We start from the raw sequence: 26021 nt of genomic DNA, 5'->3' as shown, positions 1-26021 counted from the left end.
AGTACCTTTTATTAGAATTTCCCTATTTATCTCTTTTAACTAAATCTATTTTAGCTTTAATTTTGTCTGAGATCATGATCGCTACCCTTGCTTTTTTTAACTTCAACTGAAGCATAATTAGTTTTATTCTAGCCCTTTAACTCTGCATACATCTCTTATTTTTAAATGTTTCTGATAAAAAATATGTTGTTGCATTCTGATTTTTAATCCATTCTGATATCTGTTTTCTGGGTGACTTCATCCCATTCACATTCAAAATTATACAGTCATTCCCTCCACACTGCTGGGATTAGGAGTGTGGTGCCCCTGCAATCTGAAAATCCATGTAAAATTTTTTGGTCCTCTCTTTGTACCAGAGAAAAAGTCTGAGTTTTTTGTTTTTCTTTTATGGTGTGTTTACAGTACCTTATTGTAAAACTGGGGTATATTTATGGTATTAAAAGATAAAATATATTGATATGTAATACTATACATATATTTTATGCATTTCTGAGTTTCTAAACTTTTTCTGTGTTGTCTGCTGGCACATGTTGTCTGTGGTTTCTGCAAAATTCCCATTAAATTTTTTATGCTGACCCCATGATATATTGAAAGCACTATGGTGAAAGTTGCAATGTGGAAGGGATAAATGTAATTACTAGTTGTGTATTTTCCTTCATCCTGTTTTTCCTCATTATTATCCTTCTCACAGATCTGATTTACTTATCACCATTACCTCCTTAATCAACACCCTGAAGAATCTCTCCCATATCCTTTCCCCTTACCCTCCTACTTCTTGTTCTACACACCCTTTTAAAAGTTCCTCCTTTATCCTGTCTCCTTGCCCTCCTATTTCTTTATAAACTTAGAAGACTGTTTTACTCTTCTAGATGTATATGTTATTCCTTCTTTTACCCAGTTCTGATGAGAATAAGGTTCCAGCACTACCAGCCTTCCACCCCAACCTATTTCCACTGTACAGTTCTTCAGTTCATGCCTTGTTTGAATGAAATAATTGCTCCATTTTACCTCTCCTTACCCAATTTTTTAGAATCATCCCATCATACTCAATTTTCAAACTATCCACATGACAACATTTTAAAGAATACAGATAACATTTTTCCATATAAGAAGCAACAGTTTGATTTTATTGAGTCCCTTATACTTAGTCTTTAATATTTACCTTCACTGAGTTATGGTCTTTTTTTTTTTAAGCAATTGGGGTTAAGTAACTTGCCCAAGGTTACAGGCCCAGATTTTTTTGTGTGGGTGTTAAGTATCTGAAGCCAGAACCGATCCCAGGTCCTCCTGACTCCGGAGCTAGTGCTCTTCCTCACTGCACCACCTATGAGTGATGGTCTTTTTGTCACAAAAGCTTTCAATTTATTAAATGTCAATTTTTTTTTCTCCATTCAGGATTATACTTAGTTTAGCTGGCTAAGTTATTCTTGGTTACAAACCCAGCTCCTTTGTTCTTCAAAATATAATGTTCCAAGCCCTTCAGCCTTTTAACATAGAAGCTGCTGGATCTTGTGTTATCTTTGTGTAGCTCCAAAGTATTAACATTTTTTTTCTAGTTGCTTGTGGTATTTTCTTAACCTGGGAGCTTCAAAACTTAGTTATAATGTTCCTATGTATTGTCATCTTGGGATCTCTTTTAGGTGGTGATTAATGGATTTAAAAAATTTTCTATTTTACCCTTTTGTTGTAGAACTTCAGGGCATTTTTCCTTAATAATTTCTTATGTCATATAAAGAGTCTTTTAAAAATCATAATCTTCAGGTAGTCCAACAATTCTTATATTAGATCTGTTCCCCAGATCAGTTGTTTGTTCTAGTCAAATGTTTCACATTCTCCTCTACTTTTTCATTCTATTGATTGTGTTATATTATTTCTTGGTGTCTTGTGAAGTTATTAGTGCCCTCTTGTCTAATTCTAGTTTTTTAAGGAGTTATTTTCTTCCTTAAGTATTTGGATCTTTTTCCAGTTGGCTAACTTTCTATAATTTTTTTGGTTTTCTTGGATTGCTTATTTTGTTCCCTAATTTTTCCTCAACCTCTCTTGACTTTTTTTTAAATTATTTTTTTTAAAGCAATTGGGGTTAAGTAACTTGCTCAAGGTTACATGGCCAGTTATTTCTGGGTGTGGTGCTAAGTATGTGAGCCCAGGATTTGATCCCCAGGTCATCCTGACACTGGGGCCGGTGCTCTTACTCGCTGTGCTACCTGGCTGCCCCCACCTCTCTGACTTTTAAAGGCTTTTTAAAGCTCTTCCAGGAAGTCTTTTGGGTTTGTTCCCACTTGACATTTTTCTTTGAAGTAGGAGTGGTTTTTAAAATGTCGTTATCTTCTTCTGAGTATGAACCCACATCTTCTCTACCTCCATTGTATTTACCTATGGTTGAGTTCTTTCTCCTTTGCTTACTTTATTATTATGTGCTATTATGTGCCTTATTATTGTAGTTAGGTTCTAGTTCTGAGGTGTGGGGGATGATGCCTTGGGATTCAGGTTTTTTGTAGTGTTGCTTTCTGAGATGTTTGGGGGCCCAAACTTGGTCACTCTTCTCCACCCCTGAGCCATGGCTAGGGTCTCTGGCCACATTGTCACCACAAATGTTCTTGCTCTGCTCAATTCCCTATCTATTAACCAATCACTGCTTTTCATATTACCACTAAGGTAAGACCCAACCGACAGCCCCAAGTAATTCCAAACCACTACTCTACCCCACAGTTACTAAGAAGCAACTTGATGTAGTAGAAAGTCAGATACCTATGTGTGATTCTTGTCTGTATCACTTTTTCTCTCAACCTCTATTTCACCATCTTTAAGACGAGGGCATTGAACTATATGATTTCTGAGGTTGTTTCCACCTATAATGATATGTCAGGTCTTACCATGGAATCCAGACTTCTTAGAGAGTTCAAGAGTCTATGAACTTGGATGAAAAAAAAATAACATCTTTATTTTTGCTAACCTATAATGGAAGTTTAGCATTTCCTTCAATTATTTAAAAATACTATTCTGAAGAGTCTATAGGCTTTGTCAGGGTTCATTACACAAAAAAGGTTAAGAGCCTCTGGCTGATTATGCCTAGCTTCTAAATATCTTTGTGAAGTTTGGACATGCATATTACTCTAAGAGCTATAAACTACAAGTTTGGAGATCTCCCAAAAATTTGATAAGAACATAATAGAACATAATGAAACAATCATATACCACTTTATTCAACACAATACACAAAAATTCATTATTTCATTTCACAGGTCTAAACAAATTTGGTTTTAAGTAACTTAATTTAGGTGATGGCAATTCAATCTAGATTCTAGTCCTGGCTCCATCACTGACTTGCTAATGTAAACTTAGTTAAGTAGTTTGGTCTAATAAAAGGGATAATACCATGCTCCCAGGATTATTATGAAAACATAAGGAGAAAGCAGATGTGAAAGACCTTTATAAAATTAAAATTGCTATGCAAATCTGTGGGGCTAACACAGACAATCTCTGCTCTTTGAGTTTTCAGGACCCTAGTCTCTCCTGCTTTTCCTATCTGCCTCCATAGTTACCTTGCTGGCTTATCATACATTATCATGGTGTGAAAGTATTCCACATTCTATTCTATGTCCTCCATTCTCTTTCTATATTTTGTCTTGGTGATCTCATCAATTGCTTTGAGTTTAATTATTATTCTTATGCAAATAACTAGGTTCTATATAGTCTCTTACCTTTACCTCTTCACCTTACCTCTATCCCAATCCTGCATCACCAGCCGCTTAGTGGACATTTCAAACTAAATGTTTAGAGACATCTCAAACTTAACATATCCAAAAAATAACTCTCTGCCTTTCCTCCCAAACCCATGCTACTTCCACATTTCCCTTTAACAGTTAAAGGTACCACCATTCTTCTAGTCTTTCAGGTTTGTAGCCTTTGCACTGTCCTCAACTCCTTATTCTCTCATACCTCAGATACCCAAACAGTTGCCTTTATCTTAAAGATAAGATAAATTTTGCTTTATCTTAATGGACATTAAAGCAACCTACTATGTGCTAAGCACTGTGGAAACAAAAACAAAGAATAACACAATTCCTACTCTTGAGCTTATGTTCTACCTCCCTAACATCTCTTTTATTTAGATGAGCCAACAACTCTTGCCTCCTGTTTGGTTTCCTTGTCTCAAATCTCTCCCTATACTACTTCATCCTCCACAGAGCTGCCAAAGTGATTTTTCTTATGTGCAGATCTGGCCAGGTCACTTCTCAGCTCAGAAAACTCAGAAAACCAAAGGTTCCCTATTGCCTCTAAAATAAAATATAAACTTCTCTCTAAAGGCTATTACAATCTGGCCCTAACTTCTTTTTCCAGTCTTACTGTACATTAATCCAATTCTGGTACTTTGTGACATAAACTGGCATTCTGTTCCTGAGACATGATGTGTCATCTTCTGTCTAGGAGCCTTTACACCCATTTCCCACATACCCAAAATGTACTCCCTCTTCACTTTTGGCTCTTAGAATCCTTCTCTTTCTTCAAGGTATAGCTCAAGCACTACTTTCCATATAAAGCCTTTCTTGATCCTAATTGCCCCCATAAGTTCCATATTTATTCTCTCTCTCTCTCTCTCTCTCTCTCTCTCTCTATATATATATATATATATATATATATATATATATATATGTCTACTTAGAGAGGCAATATTGTATAGTGAACCTGGGTTTAAATCTTACCTCTGACATTTACTGCCTATGTGACCCCTGGGGCAAGTTACTTAACTCTTAATGATTTTTTGACAACTAAGACTATAAGTTGCAGAGGTGTCAGCTTGTATTGGTAGAGCGAGTTTGCTCACTCAGTAGTTCCCAATACCAATGAAATCATAGGCCTAGTCCATATCACTACCCTTATACTTACATATGTTCTTGTCTCCTCTTTTAGAAGATAAATTCCTTTAAAGCAGGGATTATTTCAATTTTTATATTTTTATCTCCAGGCAATATGTTTGCTGATTGATTGAAGGTAGTAGGCCCAACAAGGTTAGGTGCTATGTCCAGTCATATAGCAAGCAACAGAATAGGTACTTGAAAAAGATCTTTTTATTCCAAATCTTTTGATGAAAACAAAGCAAAAATGAACAAGCCCAAGTCATTGATAAAAGATCAAGGGACTCCTTTCCAAAACTCATAATTGAAGTACTTAGTGATTCCTTCAAATATTTAAATGCTGGTAATGGCTAATCTTTTTTTCCCCCTTTTTTAAAAAAGGCTTTCAAATTTAAGGGAAGCAAGAGTCTTAAGTTTAAGGGAATGGACCAAACCGTTTCTCCTTCCAAACTTCCCTATTAGAGTCAAGGGTACCACCATCTTCCAAGTTCCCTAGGATTGCAACCTAGTTGTGTCATCCTTGACTCATTCTCTCATCTTCCATATTTAATCTGTCATTGGTTATGTATATTTTCTTTTGTGACAAAAATGTTGGTTATATTTATCATTTATTTGAGGATTTTGTTAGGAAACAACCTAATTATAACATGATTCTTATAAAAAAATACTTAGTTTTCAAGAATGGACTGTAGAAAAGATGAGCAGTTTATATATGATAGTACTGCTAAGGTGTGTTGATAAAAGCACTAAGGAAATTGCTGAAATCCTATAATATTGAATATGTACAAAACTAGCATGACCTTCAACAATCAGTTTTCTGTCCAAATATACTAGTAGTTGACATTTGTATGGCCCTTTAAGATTTACAAGGAACTTTATATAAACTATTTCATTTGAGCCTTACCTTTTGGGGTGAGTACATGTTATTATCCACAATTTACATATGGCCTTCAAAAGCTAGCTTGTGGCAGATGTTGCTACACACTGACTCTACATTCCACTGTTTTCTTTAAGGCTATTAGATGCTAGAAAACTATGATAATCATTAGTGCATCAGGAAAGACCTGGGTTCAGATCTCACCTCTGATATTCACTAGTTGTGTGGCAATGGACAAGTTAGTTATCTTTCTACGTTTCAGTTTCCTTATCTGCAAAACAGAGATAATACCTGTAGAACTCACTTCACAGGGTTATGATCAAAAGAAAGGATGTATGTAAAGTTCTTTGCAAACCTTAAAGTTCTATTATATAAATGATGGTTATTTTATTTGGATAGATGACGCTTTTTTTGCTCTCATTGTGGTTGATGTTGAACACTGTACCAGTTTGATATACATTAAATTTAGTATCTCAACAACATGTTTCTCTTTTCTTTGCATAGTGATTCTCAGCTAGGCTTCTGGTGAATAAAAAACTGTCAAAGTTAGTCTAAGGCTAGCCTTGGACTCACATACTGGCTGGGTGTTCTCACCAAGCAAATACAGGTATAGTCCAAAAAGATCAGCCAGTTCTGGGGCTTGAAAGAAACTACACTCTAATTTCAATAAGTAAAATTATATATACATTCAGGTTATTGCTAATAGTATCTCAAATTTATAAACCACTTTTAAGATTATAAAGCATTTTCACAATAACGCTGTTAAGGTGTGTAATGTAATATTATTTCTATTATTACAGATGAAAAATTGGGTAAAGAGTTATATGACTTATCTAGGTTCACACAGCTAGTGTCAGAGGTAAGACTTGTACTTTCTAATTTTAAAGTCAGTGTTCTTACTGCTTTGTAATGATGCTCAATGACAAATGTATTTTTAACTGGCAAATGTATTGAAACCTAGTGAAAATTTTTCAGACAGGTAAAAATGATTAGAGACTAAATTCAGATTTGAAGCTGAAAGGGACTTTAGAGAACTCTCCTCAATTTATAGATGAGAAAGCAGGGGTTTAGAGAAGTGTAGTTGTTTGTCCAAGATTATATAGCTAGTAAATGGAAAGCCAAGATATGAGGTCAATTTCTGACTCAGTCTATAGTCATTTACTAAGGGCCTATGTGCCAGGCTGAATCATTCTAGGCAATGGGATCACAAAGAATGAAACAATCCCTACTGTAATGAATGTTAAAATGGAATTACATTCTATAAAACTAATAACATTCCAACTACTCTAGTACTCTTTTCATTATGCCATGGTGTATTTCTAATATTCTCTTTCAGACTGTCTCCTGATCTTAAGAATGATCAAAGCAGTTCTTTTGTCCCTGCCCCCTAAATCTGTCTGTGCCTAGGGGATCCAGCTTCTCTGTAAATTCTTAATTCTGGTGCCAGCTTTGGTCACTGTTTGAACTTTTCTCTTACTACCTGATGCTAGCTTTGGTCAAGTGAGCCTATTAAGAACTCAACTGAAATACACAAACAGGTAACCCAAAGTTATGTTTCCACAATCAAGATAATGTGAACAGAAAAGAAAAAATGAACTTTGTTGATGGCTGTAGAATGTGAAGCCTGCCCTCTCAAAATCTGGAGAGCATACTGAGTGCAAAAAAGAGGAAAAACTTTCAGAAAAATGGTGAATATTTATCTTTTGTCTCAAACTTTTTCTACAGTCAAGCTGCTGGGTAAGTGATTTAGATATTCAGTAAATATTGTTTAATTTTTTCAGGGCTAAGGGAAACAGGTAGGGAAAGTTGTTTGGACATCTTTTTGGATTATTACTATCTGTGAAGCTATTTCAAACTCTAAAATTTACCATTTCTCTTTTATGCTAAATTTATATTACATTTTCATGTTAATTCCTTTTATGTTAATTTTGGGTACCTTGGTATATTTTTAGTTATTCAAATATAAATGATAATAAAAGGAAATGCTTAACTACTAAAATAATGAAAGCTTATTAATATTTAAAATTCACATTTATCCCATAAGAACACACAATCAATATTAAAATTTTTTATTGCAATGAACTTTTTAGTTACAAAAACAGAATTTTATTAGAAGTTACAAACTATAGAAACTTGGTTTTTCCAGTTTTAATACAAATGAACTATATATAGTCAGTTATGCTAAAGAATCATATATTTACTAACAACTTAAATTCTATGAATTTATTAAACATTTATTGCTATACACTTAAGATATTTTTCCTAACAAGCCTGCAGTAACCACATTAAATGCCCCTGGATTCCATTTATTAACAAAGCAAAACATCTACCCCATTAGCTAAAATGTTGCACACTGGACAATACTTGATAAAGTGTATGTCACACGACAGTTTAGTCATGTTCTAATTTCACAAAATTAAATATTTAGAAACTTTATTATGAATCACATGAAGAGCATTCATTGTTATATTTAATTGATCCATTTATCCAAATGTAGCCATTTTGATGGACATAGGCTACACTATAAAGAAGTATGATGAAAACCTAAGTCTACGGCATTCTTTTAAGCTATTATTTTAAATACATTTAAAAAATGTATTATAATATCAAAAGGTTCACTAAGTCCAGGCTAACTTGGAAGGCAAAAAAAACCTGTACCTTTATATTGTGTCTTAAATAAATTATTTAGAACTCTGTTTAAAATGTGAGCAAACACATTCTTACAGCTAGCTAGGCATGATGGGTGCTTATCACATTTAGACATTGTTTTTGCACAGTAGGTTATAGCTTGCCAATAGGATCATCAGACTAATGCATCATAAAAATGATCTATATATCATACTTTGAATTTATTTTAAAAATGACTTGTTAAATGGTTTTTCCTTTACTTAGAGTCTGTTATAAAGTGAAGAAAGCTTCAATCCAGGTGAGCTGACATTACTGCACTAACTTATTTTAATACTTATGTCTATGAAACTATTTTTAGAGAAGGTGCATCCTTAAAACTCCTTGCAGCTTTTCATTTAAAATATAGAAAAATTTTAAGCTATGTGTTTTGGTTGATTTTTATTAAATTACTGAAATGTGATTAATTAAATCAAATTATGTTAGCAAAAGTTACCATATTTAGGAAACATATTTTGGTATTCAGAGTCATTAAGTACAGAGAAAAATAAAAGATATATCAAATTACAGAAAACACATGAATACTGTTTAATTGAATGGAGCTTAATGGTTGGGTTTGTATGACACTTTCTAAACATTTGAAAAAAAATTCCTGTTCAAATGTAAAAAATATTATTTTAGTGATCATTATGACATTGCTTAGTTACTTAGTTACATAGTACATAAAAATAGTTGGTAATTAATAATCAAAATTCAAAGTAGCATTTTTTTCCTTCCCATAAAAGTATCTGGTATTATTGTTCATTGTCTTCAAAATCAATTGTCTTATTTTCAGATGTAAATGATGCCCTTAAAATTAAGTCTGTTAGCTCAAAAGGGTGCATAATATTTTTATCTTTTTCTATGGCTCACAGAGACTATCTTATGGAGCCAACATTGATTTTACTTGAATCAGTTCTGGGGTAAAACAATCCCTGTATAGCTAAATGGATAAATTAGGAAATAAATTTTTTCCTCTAGATTTTAGGCAGAAATGGAACATAAATATCAAAAACATTGCTTTATGCTAAGGGTAGCAATAATTGCAATTCAATAGAAGTTTACCGAGGTAGATATAAAGTCCAAATATTAATAACCAAGACTTTTAATAGTCATTTTCCAAAGAAAAGACCACATTAGGTTGAAAGGCAGAAAAATGCATATATTTAAGGAAAGATATAGCTACACACATTAGAAAGTTTAAGGGTGGCTTTTTAGTGCAACGACATTTTCAGGATTTTAAGTATTACAGTGAAGACTTAGTTCTAAGAAAATAAAACTTTATCTTCTAAATTGAAATGGAATGACCAAGTTTACTTTTTGGTATTAATATAATTTTATGAAGTAGAAAAGGTCACTGAATTGTAGAGCTCTTAGTAAGCAAATCTAACTACTTTTAAAAATTCTGAATCCTTAATGTTCAATTCAATACTTCCTATTCACAAGGATTTTATGTAGCCCTCTTTATTTATGATTAGTTTCTCTGATTAGTTACAAATGTTGAAATAATTTCCAAATACCTTGGGAGGTTCCTTAGAGTTCTAATGAATGTATTTAAAATTATTTCTTGTCCTTTAAACTGAGGTGGTTTCTCTGAAGCACAAAATATAATTTGTAGCAATACTTTATATATTAATTCAATCTTCCTTTCATATACAATTCATTAGTTTCTGAATCGTATGAGGACCAAGAATAAGGAATAGTAGTTAGTCCCTTTAACTTAAGATTCTACATATATGGCCATTTTTATCATGACTTGTAATGAAAAAGGCACTGCCATTTAAAAATAAAGCTAACACTTGATCTGTAAAATAGTTAAAGCTGCTTTCTGATACACTGGGATATGGTACATCATTTGTTAAAATGTAAAATTAAAGAAATTAAGCATGACAATTTTCTAATAGATACACTACTGCCTTCTTTTAAGACTGGTTTTGTTACATTTTTGTGTGCATTAATGAATTTTCAAAGTTTCTCAGTCCTTTTACTTATACAGTTGGAGAAAAAAGTATATTATCCTCATAAAGCTGAATGAAAAATTATAATGAATCCATGGAAATATCTGGGTTTTTCCAGATAATACTTTCCCTGATATACATTTTAAATAATAGCACAATTGTTCAAGAAATTAGAAAACACTTCAAATGCAAATTGTTTTTGGAATACAATTACTCTCGGACCTCTATAATTTACAACATTTTCAGAACATATATGCCTTGGTATATACTGAATAAGCTTGAATTGTGAAAAAGAACTAAAACTTATCCTGCAAATACCAGACAAATGGAGTAAACATATTGTTTCATGATATTTTGAATAAGGCTCTAATATCAGAACACAAGACTTTCTACACAGGATATTGTTCTCAAATAATTACAGTAAAGGAAAACATGTACACAAAGATGGAGTGGCTTTAGGATGTGCCAAAATGTGCTCTAATATTCCTACATTGCTAAATTTTAGTGTTCAACTGAAGAATATTAATCCCAAACATTAAGCTGACATCCCCCCAAAATTGTATACATCAATAGACAGTTGTGACAAACGGGGTAAAACAAGAAAGAGGATAAAAAACTGTCCTAAGTTACAGCAATTGGGTAATTACCTTTTGGAATATTTTTTTTTTACAAAAATTTAACAAATAATTTTTGTAGGGAATCTTTATTCCTGTTTAACAAGAGTACAAAAAAAAGCTTTAGGTATTAGAGTGGACACAAAATTATAATATAGTTGAGAATATCTGACTCCTAACATGTAGTATAATATAATTCCATTAGGTGCTGGAATGGATTTTAAATACAACAATTTCAATATTACTAATTTATGTAACCATTTTTGCTATAATGCCCACTCTATAAGAACCCAATTTTGTTTTAAAAGATAATATTTTCTCTAAGAACAGCTGAGATGTACCACAAACTGATGTAAAGTTTTAAAAAGTTCAACATTAAAAAAATAAGTCTTCCATATCATATTAACAGATGATCCTAGCTTCTATTTTAAAAGGTTAAATAGAGTTCAGTGTTTTTTTTTTAAATTCAAGTCTAATTTATTTTTTAAACTAGAAGTGTTATAAGACAAGACATAAAAGCACAGACAGGTGGCTGACTTACTTTCAATAAAGAAATAAATATATATGTTCTCTCAAAATATGACACACACACACACACACACACACACACATATATAGTGAATGTTTAAACCTGCAAAGATACCAAAAACACTTATGCTTCATGTCTCAGTGACAAAAGAGGATCAGTAATAAATATACATGTATTGTTAATTGTATTTTAAGAATGTCAGCTTTGGCCATATGAAACAAATGGTCCTTATCTGACAGACTTCTAAAATTCTTAATATAAATTATTTAAAAGCTATATTTGATAAGAATTCAAATTATAAATGAAAAGTATTATATATTTTAGCAAAAATATTTAAAATATATCACAAAACATACATAAAAACTAAACACAGTAAAACTGAAATAATATGAGAATAAGTACATATCTAAACATATTATATATCAAAATATGGCCTTTTTGAGCCCAGCCTATCTTAGAAACAGTTTGCCTTAACTGCTTTAATACGCTTGTGGTTTTACGTAAAGCAACTGGATGAAAACTGAAAAATTTAATCATTTAGAAGTTTCTAAAGTACCCAGATGTTAGGAGTCATGTAGACAAAATATCCAGATGACTGACTGAATTTTCAGTTTTTAATCTAGACATTTTCTGTCTTGTTGTAGCCTCTGTCCTACTTATCAGAGATAAGTCTGTTACTGTAAATGTGTATGAATTAATAAAGGAAACCATGATTTTATCCTGCACCTCTTAATGTTCTGAGCAATGAACTGCAAGATTCCTTTTATTCCCTTTACAAAAATCACACTTTTTAACTTAAGCACATTCATTAAACTCAGTACCAAATCGCATATGAAGCTAATAGCTATTTAGTGTTTGGTATAATAGTTAGCCAAGATTTTACTTAACAGAGTCAGTAAAGGAAGGTGGAGTAAGAATTGAATCTTCTGCTCTGAATTCTTTCCTAGGATGAAAGTGAGGGTTTCGGGTATATCGAGGTTTCAGTCCCACAGATGAAGGCTGAGAAAAGCTTCTTCTCACAGAATGTAACCTTGGTTCCTATCATAAAATTAAAAAAATTAGGATTTCTCCATTCTATGCATATTAGAGCAATATAATTTGCACTTAGCTCAAAAATAAAAAACTGAACATTTTATTTTATATATTGTTTTGGGGAAGGGAGGGAAGAGAGTGGATGGTTCTTTGACTTTATTGGTGTAGTCTGAACTTTCTTGTTGTGGAAACTACTTTCTCTAATACAGATTAATAACTCATTGCCCAATTATAGTCTTAGACTGTTGTTCAGGGCATTAAGAGGTTAAGTGTTTTGTCCATGATCATACAGTTAGTATGTGTCAGAGTCAGAAGTTGAACCCAGGGCTTCCTTCTTCCAGGACCCTTCATCCACTATAACATCTTGCCTATCATTTTATGTCATATATATGAATAGAGTCACATTACATAGAGAAAGAACTACTAGTTATTTCTGGCCATCAGAGTAATAACTTAGCATAGTGATATGTAACATGTAATCTAAATGGGAGGTGCTTAATTTGATCCCACTGAGGGCTGGCATAGATAATTCTTTGCTTAGGAACCCAGAAGAAAGGCAAGCTTTGAATAGTGACTCACTATGTATTAAATAGGTGATAAACAGAAGAGAAAGGAACATATATCTTTAGAAATAAAAATAGACAATCTGAAATCCGATAATAGCTCAAGCTATTACTACTTTTATGGGATCAGGTATTTGTGGCCCCCAGAAGGTAAATTGGTAGCAGTGGGATTCAACAATTTTAAAAAGATTTTCAGAAAAATGCCACAAAGGCAACTAGTTACTTTATCCTGGAGTAACTGTTAGACATGCTAACTTTCTACCTAAAAAGGTTTGTAATTTGTATAGTTTTCTGGAAAATTCATTCATATAATTTCAGGACTATGTAGCAGTTTTTAACCAGAAAATAAACACATTGAGAGATATATTTCAGATTAGATTTATGTTATCTAATCAAAATGTTTTATATATTAAATGAAGTACCTTGTCTCATAAAATTTTAAAAATTTCCACTAAAAATTGCTATAGTTTCATAAAAATGGACTCTACATAATAACTTTCAGCTATGTTTCAGCTGTTCCTCATAGAGTTGTGAGGAATGTATTATGATTTGATCTGTTTATAATAAAAATTATTTTAGTTATCCATTTATTCTCAATGCTATGCCAAAGTCTTCTAAAACAAAATTTTCAAGCTATTAGATTCAACAGTGTTAAAAAGCTCAACCTATCAGAGTCTGGTGGTGAGGAATTATAATTAAAGTTAATATCATGTTATAAAGCAGCAATTATTATAACTTAAAAGGTGGGACAGTGGATAGAGTACAGGGCCTGGAGTCAGGAATACTTGAGTTCAAATACTACCTTACACATTTCCTAGCTGAGTAATCCTGGGCAAGTCACTTAACCCTATTTGCCTCAGTTTGCTCATCTGTAAAATAAACTGGAGAAGAAAATGGTAAACCACTCCAGCATCTCTGCCAAGAAGACCCCCAAATAGGGTCATGAAGAGTCAGATATGACTGAAAACAACTGATCAATCAGAAAGAAAATGAGGAATAATCCTCTTTTACAATTTCAAATGCTATGGACCTCAAAAGTCTTATAAACAATAATGCTATTAGTGTCTCAATAAGGATACAAGAAAAGTAGGAAATAAAAAAAATTTACTTAAGGGGTGGGGTGTATGTGTATATGTGTATGTGTGTGTGTGTGTGTATGTATAACACCCAGTTCCTTCAGAACATTCTACAGATATGTAACTGTGGCAAATCTCCATAACATGAAAAGAAAAATATAATTAAAAGGCAAATACAGCCTAAAAAAGCCTTTTCATTTCTTGCAGGAGAAAATATGAGTATTTCTGGAGGAATAAAAGGACGTTTGAAGTCTTTTCTTTTCATATCCAGTTGTCCCTTACATGTATTTTGTATTAGAAGGCTGATACGAATACAATTTTGTAAATTAATTGTAATTCAACGTTTATTAATCATTCGCTGTGCACTGGGAATACAAAAAAAGGGAAGGTAAATCCTACAAGTATCCAAGTACATATACTGCAAATATAAACAACTTTAATGGCCAACCCTGGAAACAATTCTATCACCACTACTCTAACCATGGATACTAGTATCCACAATTAAAGGCAATCATTACTTAATAATTACATTAATTCAATTTTCTCCATTTAAAATTTTTTGTAGTATTATTGTTGCAATAATATCCCTTTATATAGGAAATTTTCAAATGTTCTGACACTGGTAACCATCTTCTAATACTTAAGAGATCAAAATATTCTAGTAACTTTGTGAAGTAGTACATGGTGATGTCAAAAATGATTTCTTAAGATATTACATTTCTTAGGACTTTTTTAGCCACCTTGAAAGGGCCTCATTACAGCTGAATCAATATGTTAGCAGGTTATATAACCTTGGTTTTCATTAGGAAAAGCTTATCTTCCAGAATAAGTTGATAGCCCTTTGTAACTCTTTCTTGATTAGGTCAAATATGAAGTACTGTGGTTTACTTTAGGATGCACAATGATAAAGTGGAAAGTTATGGGGCAAGAAGGATGATGAAGGGTCTTGAGCCCATGTCATATGGGGATTGGTTAAAAGAATTCTGGATGTTTCCCATCTAACTCCTTTACATATGAACAAAACAAAAAATTTGGATATGATTAATGCAGAAAAGAAATATAAAACAAAAGTTCTAGAAGAGTTGAAGATTGATTATTTCTGCTTGGGAGTGGAAGAAACCAAGGGAAGTTTCCCAGAGAAGGTGGCATTTTAACTGGGCTTCGAAGGATGCGTAAGATTTTAAGAGGTGAAAATGAAGGGGTAGAAGGAGGAACATTCCAGATACAGGTGATGGCATGGACAAAGGCAAGAAAAATGGTTTGGCTGGAGCACAGGGTATGTGAAGAGTAGGATATTGTAAGATCAGGTAGGTGGGAAACAAACCAACTGTGGAGGTCTAGAAAGCCAAATTAAGGAATTTAGATTTTATTCATTAGGTGATGGGAAATCTCCAAGTCAAGTGTACTTTGTGTATAAGGAGGATTAATCTGGAAACAAGGTGGTGTGCTAAGTTTGGATTCAGGAAGAAGTGGGTTAAAATCCTATACTTACTTACCTCCTATGTAACCCTGCACAAGTGAATTCCCCTCTCCAAGCTTCAGTTTCTTCACTTGTAAAATGAGGATGATACTAGTACCTACCTCACCAGGTAGGATCAAATGATGCTTTTAAAATCTTAAAGTACTATTTAAAAAAACTGAGTCATAAATTTGGAGTCAAAGGACCTAAGATTTGGATACTGGCTCATTTTACTTTTCTGGGCCTCGGTTTACTCAAGTGTAAAATTAGGGTGTTGGGGTAGATGATTTCTAAATCCAATTCTAAATCATATGATTTGATGGGAACAGGGAGAAAAGTTAGGAAACCACTGAATTAGTCCAGGTAAGAAATAATCAAAATCTGTAGTATAGTGATAGCTGGAATAGAAAAGAAGGTAGATAAGTAAGAAGTATTGTTAGGTATAACTGACAGGACTTGGTGACCATATATGCTGGGGTGAAGACAGGGAAAAGATAAAGGGGGCTCCAAAGTTTTGAGGCTGATCAGAAAAATAGTGGAAGTTTGTGCAAGTGCATAGAAAAATTTACCAAGAAATTAATTTACATTATCTCTTTCCTAAGATCAACAGGTAGATTTTATGCCTGGTTAAATAGAAATGATTTAATAAACCACCTACATTAATTTTTGCATTCCCCATTGGTGCCTAGCATAATGCCTTGGAACTAACAAGTACTCAACAGGTATTTATAGAACGAATGAAGAAACAGATAAAAGTCAGTACAACTGTTGTAGAGGCCCTTGTGATTTAACTGCAACATTGCTTGCATTCTTCTCTGTACTCTAACCCTTTATTTCATTTTGATGCTGCACTTCATATGTGATATACACCAAATGCATAAAGAATAAGTCAGAATATCACAAGTAAATACATTTTCAGTTGTCAGAAAGGGATTTTCTGACTTGTGAGAAGGGAAGGAGGAAAATTATGAAGCCTTGATGTGGCTTCAGGGAACTCTTACAAAGGCATGAATCATACATAAGGAGGCAGCAGGTTATGGTAGGATCTTCTTATAGACATAAAGATGAATTAATTCTATACCACTTTCAGTGCCAGGCTGAGAAAGTAAGATTTTAGATCCTCTGCACTGATTACATGACATATGGGTCCTATGGAAGCTTTATCCAGTTCTCTATTGCTATTTTTAAGGTTTGGAACCACTTTTGTATTGGTACACTAGCATGAGAAAAAACCCTGTATGGTACCTTACAGATTCCTAATATAGATAGATTTACATGGGAAGAACTTATTCCAATCCCTTAAATTTTCATTGAAATAACTGCCCAGAACAGGAACTGAAGTATAATAACGATTTTTGAAGTTCACCTTACAAACATAGGAAGCCTATTAAATTCTGATTTTGTAATTACATACAATAATTCTGTAATTACTTGTGTGGATATCAGTTCTCTACTGAAACATCCTGCACAGGAACTTGACTGACTTAAAAGTTTTTTATAATCTAATTTCAGCACTTCTCTTTAGACTCACATTTCCTATCAGAGATAACTTCTTTATAGATGCTTCTCTGCTGAAACATTAAAGCTGTATTACCTAATTGCATCTTTTGGGCTATTTTTATCTGGAAATATATAGACTTGTTTAATTTTTGTCTCTGTATCTCCAGCACTTACCACAGTATCTGGCATATAGAAAATGCTTAATAAATGCTTGATTGACTGATGTATGACATAACACAGAGTTCTCATTTGTAATATGCAATGGACTTCTATAAGGAAAAATAAACTTTGGAAATCAAACCTAGGTGTTTGGCGGGACAAAAGGGAAACTGGTAAATCTAGGTAGTCAAGACATCCTCAGACTATAGAGTAATCAAATGAGACAAGGATTTAGAAAAAAGGTAAACAGGACCAAAGATAAGGGAGGTCAAGCATCAGGGAACACTAAAATAAGTTGGGAGATTTATGAAGAAAATATCAGAAGACTTAGATTCTGAACAGGTCAGGGGGCCCAAAAGAAAAGGTCTGGGCAAGAAGAGGTCAGCATCTAGGACGGGGTTCTGAATAATAATCATTGAATACCACTATGAAAAATGGAACAAAAATAATGTGATTCAAGAATATGTTATATAACTCCTATTTAAAACTGGTCTCAAGAATTGGAGTCTTAATAAAAAGAAAATGGGAAAACTTGTATGGAATTATGTAGGGTGAAGTGAACAGAACTGCAACAGTTTATATAGTAATAACACTGTTTAAAAAAAGTCTTGTTCTGAAAGAAAAGAAGGCTTCAATCACCTGGAGTGTAGAATATTTAGTATAAATGGGGTGCAGAAAAAGGCAGTGGGAAAATGTCAAAGAAATTCTGCCCAGTCACTTCAGTATCCAAGAAAGGATGTGTATGAATTTTTACATTTCCCTTCCTCCCTCTTGTACCACATGGCCTTGTTTATCTCAAAGGTGGTGCTAGTACTATAAATTAAGGTATACTATAGGTTAAATAGGTTTTTGTGGATTTGTATGGGACCTTAGCCATCATTTATTCCTAGTTACATGGGAATATGCAGTTTAAGTTGTAAAAAAAAAATTTTTTTTTGCTTTTTGGAGACAGGAAGGTAGGGCAATTGGGGTTAAGTGACTTGCCCAAGGTCACACAGCTAGTTTTTGGTGTGTGTGTGTGTGTGTGTGTGTGTGTGTGTGTTTTAAGTAACTGAGGCTGGATTTGAACTCAGGTCCTCCTGACTCCAGGGCTGGTGCTCTATTCACTGTGCTACCTAGCCGCCCTGCATTTTAAGTTTTGAACAACCAATTAATACTTACATTTATAAAAAACAATATCCATCTATAAACTTGTAACTACTTGTAATACTCAAAGTGAGTAATGATGGATAGACAATCAATTAGGAAGCACTTTTATACCATCATGTGAGAGAATAAAGGATTAGAAAACACATATATTTTGGAGAAAGTCTTTAAGTCAAACAAGAGAAGCACTGTTTTCTAATACTGTCTTGAATACATGAATATGCTTGATAGTATCTACTGTTCTCTTCTTTTTCAGGCATTTAAGAATGAGGTAGAAGAAAGGATACCACCAGAGCAGTATAATGTTGAATAAAACTACCACTGGATTGTCCTTCTGAGCTTGGTGCACAAAAAAGAAGAGGAATATGAGAGAAGTGATATCTAAATATATGAAGAAAAAGATACCACTTCAGCCATTAACCTGTAGGAGCTATCCAAAATAGCAGCCAAGATTAAAACAATGGCTTCTGAAAAGCCAAGAAGAGGGTTAACAGGTAGAACCTCTCCTGAGATACCAAGTAAATCTCTATTCTTGGGCAGGGTTGATTCTAGTCCCTGGGATGTAGGTCCTAGAAACAAGTGAGGGTTGATAGTTAGAAGGTGAAACCTATAGTTTAAAGGACAGGGAACCATTTGTATTTTTTTTTTAAAGCAATCGGGGTTAAGTAACTTGCTAAAGGTTACACAGCCAGTTATTTCTGGGTGTGATGCTAAGTATCTGAGCCCGGATTTGATCCCCAGGTCATCCCAACACTGGAGCCGGTGCTCTTACTCGCTGAGCCATCTGGCCGCCCCACCATTTGTATTTTTAAAACAGGGGATAGTTATTAAGTTAACATCCCCATAAATGGAGAGTAGAGACACCAATATCCTAACTTAAGATAAATTTGAATCCCACCAAGAGGACATTCTTGGGGGGCAGGGCGGCTGGAGATCTTACTTGCCATTTCCTAAATCTACACCAATGAAATAAGAATGAGCAGACAATGTCACAAATACTGATTGGGAGGGAAAATGGAAAAAAAAACCCACAATAAAAATGACTGTTAAGGCATTCAACATAGGTTGGCTCAGGATCCTAAAGGCTAAAGGTTAGTCTTGTCTCAAAAATATGTATTTAAAAACTTCACCTAGGAAATCTTGGAGGTGAAAGCATTTAGAGATAGTCATACTATTTGGTCCATGACAAAAAGGATAAGTAACTTAACTGAACAAAAATTTGTTAAGCAATTAACTATTATAGCACCATGCTAGGCATCAGGGATAAAAACATAAAAAAATTAGTCCCTGCCCTCTAAGAATTTACATTCTACTGAGTATGTGTATATGTTTATAGATGATACATACAGTTACATGTAATAAAAGGCATATCATGAATAGGAACAAAGAGGATACTTAGACAAAATGCTCCAGAACAATCTGAGGAGAGAACACTCATCTGTGGGGAAGGAGGGGTCTGAGAAATCTTCAAGGAAGCTCTTTAAAGGATGAAGTGGACTCTGAAAGGCGGAGATGAAGAATGAATGCATTTCAGGTGTGGGGGATAGCCTAAGCAATTAGAAATTTGGGGAACAATTGGTTATTTTGGTCAGAAAATAGTGTGTAAAAAGGAGCAAGGTGAAATAAGACTATCAAGTAGGCTACTATCAGGCTGTGAAGGACCTTGGATGCTAAACAAAGGAGTTTGTACTTAAATAGAAGAAATGAAAAAGCATGAAGTAAAAATGGAATTCAGATAAGAACTAAATACTAATTTTTCTTTCTTTTGTTCTTTTTTTTATGTAGGCTCATAGAAATTCAGTAGGCATAAGGTCAAAAAGATTATGTGGTAAGGCCTCCAAAATTTATAATAAATGGCAGAAGATATATGGTGTGTGTGTGTGCGTGTGATCACAGGGTAGGATGGTGGTGGGGGGAGGTTAGGGTTTAAGTCATTGAGTAATATATGAGTAACCACTGGGTCTGGTCTATTTTGGCTCTCTGATCCCTCAGACCTTATAGCCTCCCATGTTCTAAAAGATGAGAAGGGGGAGGCTTGGTGGTGCAGTGAATAGAGCACCAGCCCTGGAGTCAGGAGGATGTGAGTTCAAATCTGACATCAGACATTTAACACTTACTAGCCGTGTGACCTTGGGCAAGTCACTTAGCCCCAATTGCCCCCATGAGAAAGCCAAAAAAAAAGAAGAGAAGAAAATTACCAAAGTGATGACTGGTGACTTTGATCGTCTTTAGAAAACTACTGAATTCTAACAGCTGTATCCTCATGGGCACATGGGAAGAAACACAAAATTGAGGTCAGTATTATACTGTAGTAAGTAAATCACATATAATAAAATAATACATGATGACCGAATTTTGCTACATCAGAAGCATACTGTCTATCAAACAAAGGACTAATAAAACTAGGAGTTGGACAACATAAGAAAACTAGTATGTTTTTGGAAGACTTGCAGACAATCAAGGGTCAATATGGTATAACAAAAATCTAACCCCAACATCCAAAGGACTATTAAATCTATTACACAAGTAAAATGTACTTGAGAAAATTCAGATTTAGCATTAGTTTCACCATCAATGTTTCAAACACTGAAGTTAAAAAAAAATGTCACTAAAACACCAAGGTCCTAAAATATAGCTGACTAGTATAAAATACTAGACTGTAAACATTCCAAGAACAGAGCTCCTATCTAATCTAAATTTTGTATCTCTACCAACACAGTGCTTTGCACAAAACTGGTACTTAATAAATGTTTGTTGAATAGAACACAATCTATCCCTGGTTCTGTTAAATTTTGTTGGGTAAGAGAGCTGCATAAAACCATATATGTAAATGATATATGAGAAACTAAACAAGAAGAACTATTTTGTAGAGAAAAGAAACAAAATGAGACCACTACCAAAGACATCTGGAAGTAATCTGGAATCACTATTGATTGCTGGTAGAGAAAACAATGGGTAGAATAAAAGGATGATGAAATTTGAAATGGAGCTAGTTCAATTTGAACAAATACTGGGTAGCCTATATGGCAAAAACATAGTGTGTAGTATAAGAAAGTTTCAATAAATAACTGATACCACAGATTCTAATTAGACAGAATTATGAAAGGGATGCAAGCTGTCTTTTTAGGCACTTGTGCATATGGACAGCAAAACTACTAAAGGAGTAGCATCCAAATAGAAAAATTTTATGTGTGTGCATATATTTTTTAAGGGCAGAACTAGCCAAAATTAAAAATGTCATAAAAAAAACCTTTCTTCAGGAAGACATCAAAATTCCAATGTAAAGAGAACTGAGAACATTTAAAAGGACTCACTAAACCTGGGTTTTGCTTTTTTCAGACAGATAAGTAAAAAGGGAAATCACAATTTCAAGAAGATTACATAAGTAGTCACCTTTGGCAAACATTGGAGATGCTTTTAAAAATAGGAAGAGGCAATGCTGAAGGCAAGTGGAGTCAGTAGTTTCAATTAATCATCCTGTCACCTAAGGACTACTCCTTTCACTTTTATGTCTGTTTAATCCAAGAGATTTGTGAGGAAAGAAAGGAGTTCATAAATGAATGAAGCAAATGGGCAAATAACGACCTCTCCATAAAGGGACTTTTTCTCTGGTTAGGGAGCACTTTATAGATATGACCCTTAAGCATATAAACATATATTCATAAGGAAGTGAGAATCAAGAGACATTTCTACTGTGTGCACTGAAATTACTTTCATTACTATAGAGTTGACTACCCTATAAGAATAAGATGCATAATCCTACCATGGAAGAATCATTTCATTTTAACCAATATCCTCACTTATAGTCTGGATATATCTACTAATTCATGTTATAAATTATACTATATATTTCTATCACTTCTCATTTTGAATCACCCATACTTAGTCTACCAAGGCCATAAAAAGGGCAAAGGTTTTGAGGGTATTCCAAAATATAAAATAAGCCTATCAAACAAACTAAACATCACAGCGACATTAACTATTAAGAATTATAATTTAATATTCTTTAAATCTTCAAGATATTTAAGTCAGGTTCTATCTGAAGGTTCTGCCAAAGAAAAGGGAATATTCTCTTTATAAGCTTATAGTTTTGGACCATGTAGTAAAATTATTACCACTATGATGTACATATAATTATTTTTAGAAAACATTCATGAAATGACTTTGGAAATTTTCCCATAGGCATCTAATAAATATTTACTGAATCAGTGACTGAGTCATGATCATCTAAATACAAAACAATGTAAATTCAGAAACTGGCAGATATTTTAAAACATTTGTTTCCTGTTTTTCAGAAGGTGTACCTTTTTCTACTTCTCAAGAACTTCTACAGAAGATATATTAAATAAATGAAAAATAAAATGTTTCTTACAGTATCTGTAATGAGGAATTCTCCAAATTTGTCTCCTCCACAGATTCACACTCACCCTCCCTCCAATCCATCTGTCTTCTGAGGTAATATGGTTCTGGACTGGCAAGCTAAGGGATGGAGAAGGTAGGCTGACATGCTCCAATATTTGCAGGTGCTGTATACAAATGTTGAAGTCTTGGTCGGCTTCTCAAATTAAAGATAGCATTTAAATTCTATGAATGTATCCATGGAGGACAATCACATCTGTATTAACAAGATCCTTGATCCACATCATCAATGAATTTTTGTCTCTAAGTGATATATGGCATCATGCCTACCTAACATTTCCATATTATAGTTCTCTTAATTTTTGTTCTCAAGACTAGAGGTATTAGAGAGAAATCTCCATGGCATAAATGAATGGCAGTAAAAATAAAGACCAAAATAACCCCTTAAGTATCTTGCAGGCAAATATTTAAAATGAAAAAAAAAGACACCTTCTTACCTGATATTGATATATAAAATGTGGAACAAAGCAAAAAGAACACGACGTCTGAAAACTCTGAATAACAGGCAAAGTGAAATAGCATTATTTCACTTTGCTTTTTTTGGGGGGAGGGATAAACATTCAGAGATCCTACTGTCTGTTGTGAAACAATTTCAGCTGGCAAACATATTAATTAAAGGCAGTATGGTATAGTGAAAAATGTTGGGCTTGGAGAGCCATGGGTTTAAATCCTGCTTCTGGCATTTATTAAGTTTGTAACTACAAGCAAATCGCTAAACCTTATTGAAATTTCCTCACATTTGTAAAAGATCTTGCAGGGTGGTTGGGAAGATAAAATTAAAATATACATAATGAATTGTGCAAATCTTAAAGCAGTACGATACACCATCTATATTCCCTATAACTGCTATTATTTCTCCTGAGAATGAAATATAATTGGGGGTAGAACATGAGGAGGAATTATTTTGGGGGGTTAGTGTCAACTTTTTTCCCCCCTCCCTCATTAATTTCCTGAGATGAAGAGAGTTAAGGGGTATTTTATATGACTACATAAATCACAATGTCAAGGATGTTTGAACTTTATTGACCTCTGATTTGTTCTACAACCTCTAGATAATGAATGTATTCTTAAAGCAAAAACTTACTTCCTAATATTAATATATCACATTGACTACAGAATCAGAATCTAAAGTTCTAAGATTTACAAAGTGTCCATCTTTTTATAAAACTGGTGCAGTGGACAAAATGCTGAACTTGAAAGTACAGGACCTAATTTAAAATCCTGACTCTTACTATCTACTACTTGTATGACCCTGGGCAAGTCACGTCGCTTCTCTGGGCTTGTTTCTTCATTTGTAAAATGAGGGATTTGGACTAGAAGATTTCTAGCCCTTCCAGCTCTACATCTATGATTCTTCTTATCTCACTTTTACTCTAGAACTTCATTACACTACCACCTCTTAGGTCTGTGTTGAGAACACTGACATTCTAAGTTCATTTTCCTCATTTATCAGAAAGGATACTTACACCATTTACCTCAAAGGAAGAAAGCTTTTCAAATCTTAAGGCACTCCATCAAGGTACTATGAGTTATTGCTTTCTGCCAATTTGACTAAATTTACACAAGGGCATATCTTATTTAAAATTTATGTCTCATCCAGTGCCTAATATGGTATTATTCTTCATGTAGAAGGTGTGCATAATATAATTCTGCTGAATGAATTCTGTTAACTAAAATATTTTTGGAGGATGGTCTAAGATGATTAAATTTAAACATCTAGCAGGGTTATAGTATAGCAAGGCTCTGGTATATATTACAAATATTAGGAGTATCAGAAAAATTAATAAAAAAATTATAAAAAGATACATTAATTTTTCAAATACTTGGAGAAATACCACACAAGGAGGTATAAAAGTAAGAATTTTGCTGAAAATCATGATAGAAACAGAAAAATATAAATGAAGAAAGTCAAAGATTAGGAACAAGTAGTGGCTAATGAAGCAAAAATTAAAATTTGGATAAAGCATAATAAAAAAAATTCCAAAGTAAAGTAGCAGAAACATTGACTCAAGTCTACTTGAGCTTAAAGTAATACCCTACATCATAAAAGACATAAAAATATATTTGAAAATCCAATTTAAATGAGAAGTTATTATCATCCATCCAAAGTACTAAAACAAAAATAAGAGGATGAAAATAACAACATTAAAAATCTAAAAGTCCATGATGAAAAGAAATATCACAAAGTAGTGAAAATGAAAGATGATTCACTATTCCTAGCATGGCTTTTATGGAATGAACAAAACATCTATTACAGAAAATTTCACAATAGTTGGATTAATATAAAACAAAACCCAACGCGCCACAACCAACTACTTAATTTTGTGGAATAGGTGAAAGGGAAAACTTCATAATAGTTTAAAGTGGGAAAAACAAGTATGGCAAGGTATCAACTAACCCTAAGTTTCACAACGGGCAGCTTCTAGCCGGTTCGTTGAAGCTGGATCTCGGCCACACAAGGATCATTGGACAAGAAATCAGTTGAGCTGGACTAGAGCTGCCCAATTGTCTTAATAATGAATGCTCCACACTGTCTGTTAAGTAAAGAGAAAGAAAATATAGATCAGAGAAACTGAACAGAAAATGAAAGAACAAGAATAAGTTGGGAGAGCAGAGTCAAGAACATCAATCATTATTATTGAACATGTGTGTGGCACTGTAGTCATTCAACAAACACTTATTAAGCACCTACTATATGCAAAGAACTGCTTTACGCATTAGAATACAAAGAAAAATGAAGCAGTCCTTGCTCTTCAAGGAGCTTACATTCAGTTGGAGATATACAACATATACATAGTTGAGTAAATGCGAAGTCTATACTAAGTAATACAAGGTAATATCAAGAGAAGAGAGAGAGAAACAGAGAATGAGATAAGTAGAGACTGGGAATGGTGGGGGGAAGAGAGGGAGAAAGAGACAGAGACAGAGAGAGACACAGACAGAGAGACTGAGCGAGAGACAGCACAGACTCAGAGACACATAGAGAGAGAACTAACGACTAAGGGCATACAACAGATAAGAAAAGGCCTTATATAGGAAATGGCACCTAACTGTGCTTTCAAGGAAGGTAGGTAATCTACAAAGGTGAAAATGAGGGAAAGTGCATTTTAGTCATGGGGGTAAAGGCAAGAGATGGAATGTCATGTATGTGGAAGTTGGGAGTTAGATT

At 33.6% G+C, this 26021-nt stretch overlaps 2 protein-coding genes across 2 annotated transcripts in view; both read right to left on the bottom strand.

Moving 5' to 3' along the window:
- HSPD1 (heat shock protein family D (Hsp60) member 1) overlaps positions 1-26021 on the bottom strand; it is a 349976-nt gene that overhangs the window by 204280 nt on the left and 119675 nt on the right. The window lies entirely within an intron of this gene.
- Positions 10770-26021, bottom strand: part of BOLL (boule homolog, RNA binding protein) — a 76646-nt gene continuing 61394 nt past the window's right edge. Inside the window, exon 11 of the mRNA XM_069070137.1 lies at positions 10770-12536. Coding sequence (XP_068926238.1) covers positions 12378-12536 — 159 coding nt within the window. The 3' untranslated portion in view covers positions 10770-12377. The remainder of the gene's footprint in view (positions 12537-26021) is intronic.

This window comes from Petaurus breviceps, unplaced genomic scaffold, assembly GCF_028583685.1.
Source record: "Petaurus breviceps papuanus isolate PSGF00001 unplaced genomic scaffold, PetGlider_PUasm1.0 90804, whole genome shotgun sequence".
Classification (NCBI taxonomy): Eukaryota; Metazoa; Chordata; class Mammalia; order Diprotodontia; family Petauridae; genus Petaurus; species Petaurus breviceps.
The sequence above is the reverse complement of the archived record's forward strand: the minus strand, read 5'-3'. Positions and strand labels throughout refer to the sequence as shown.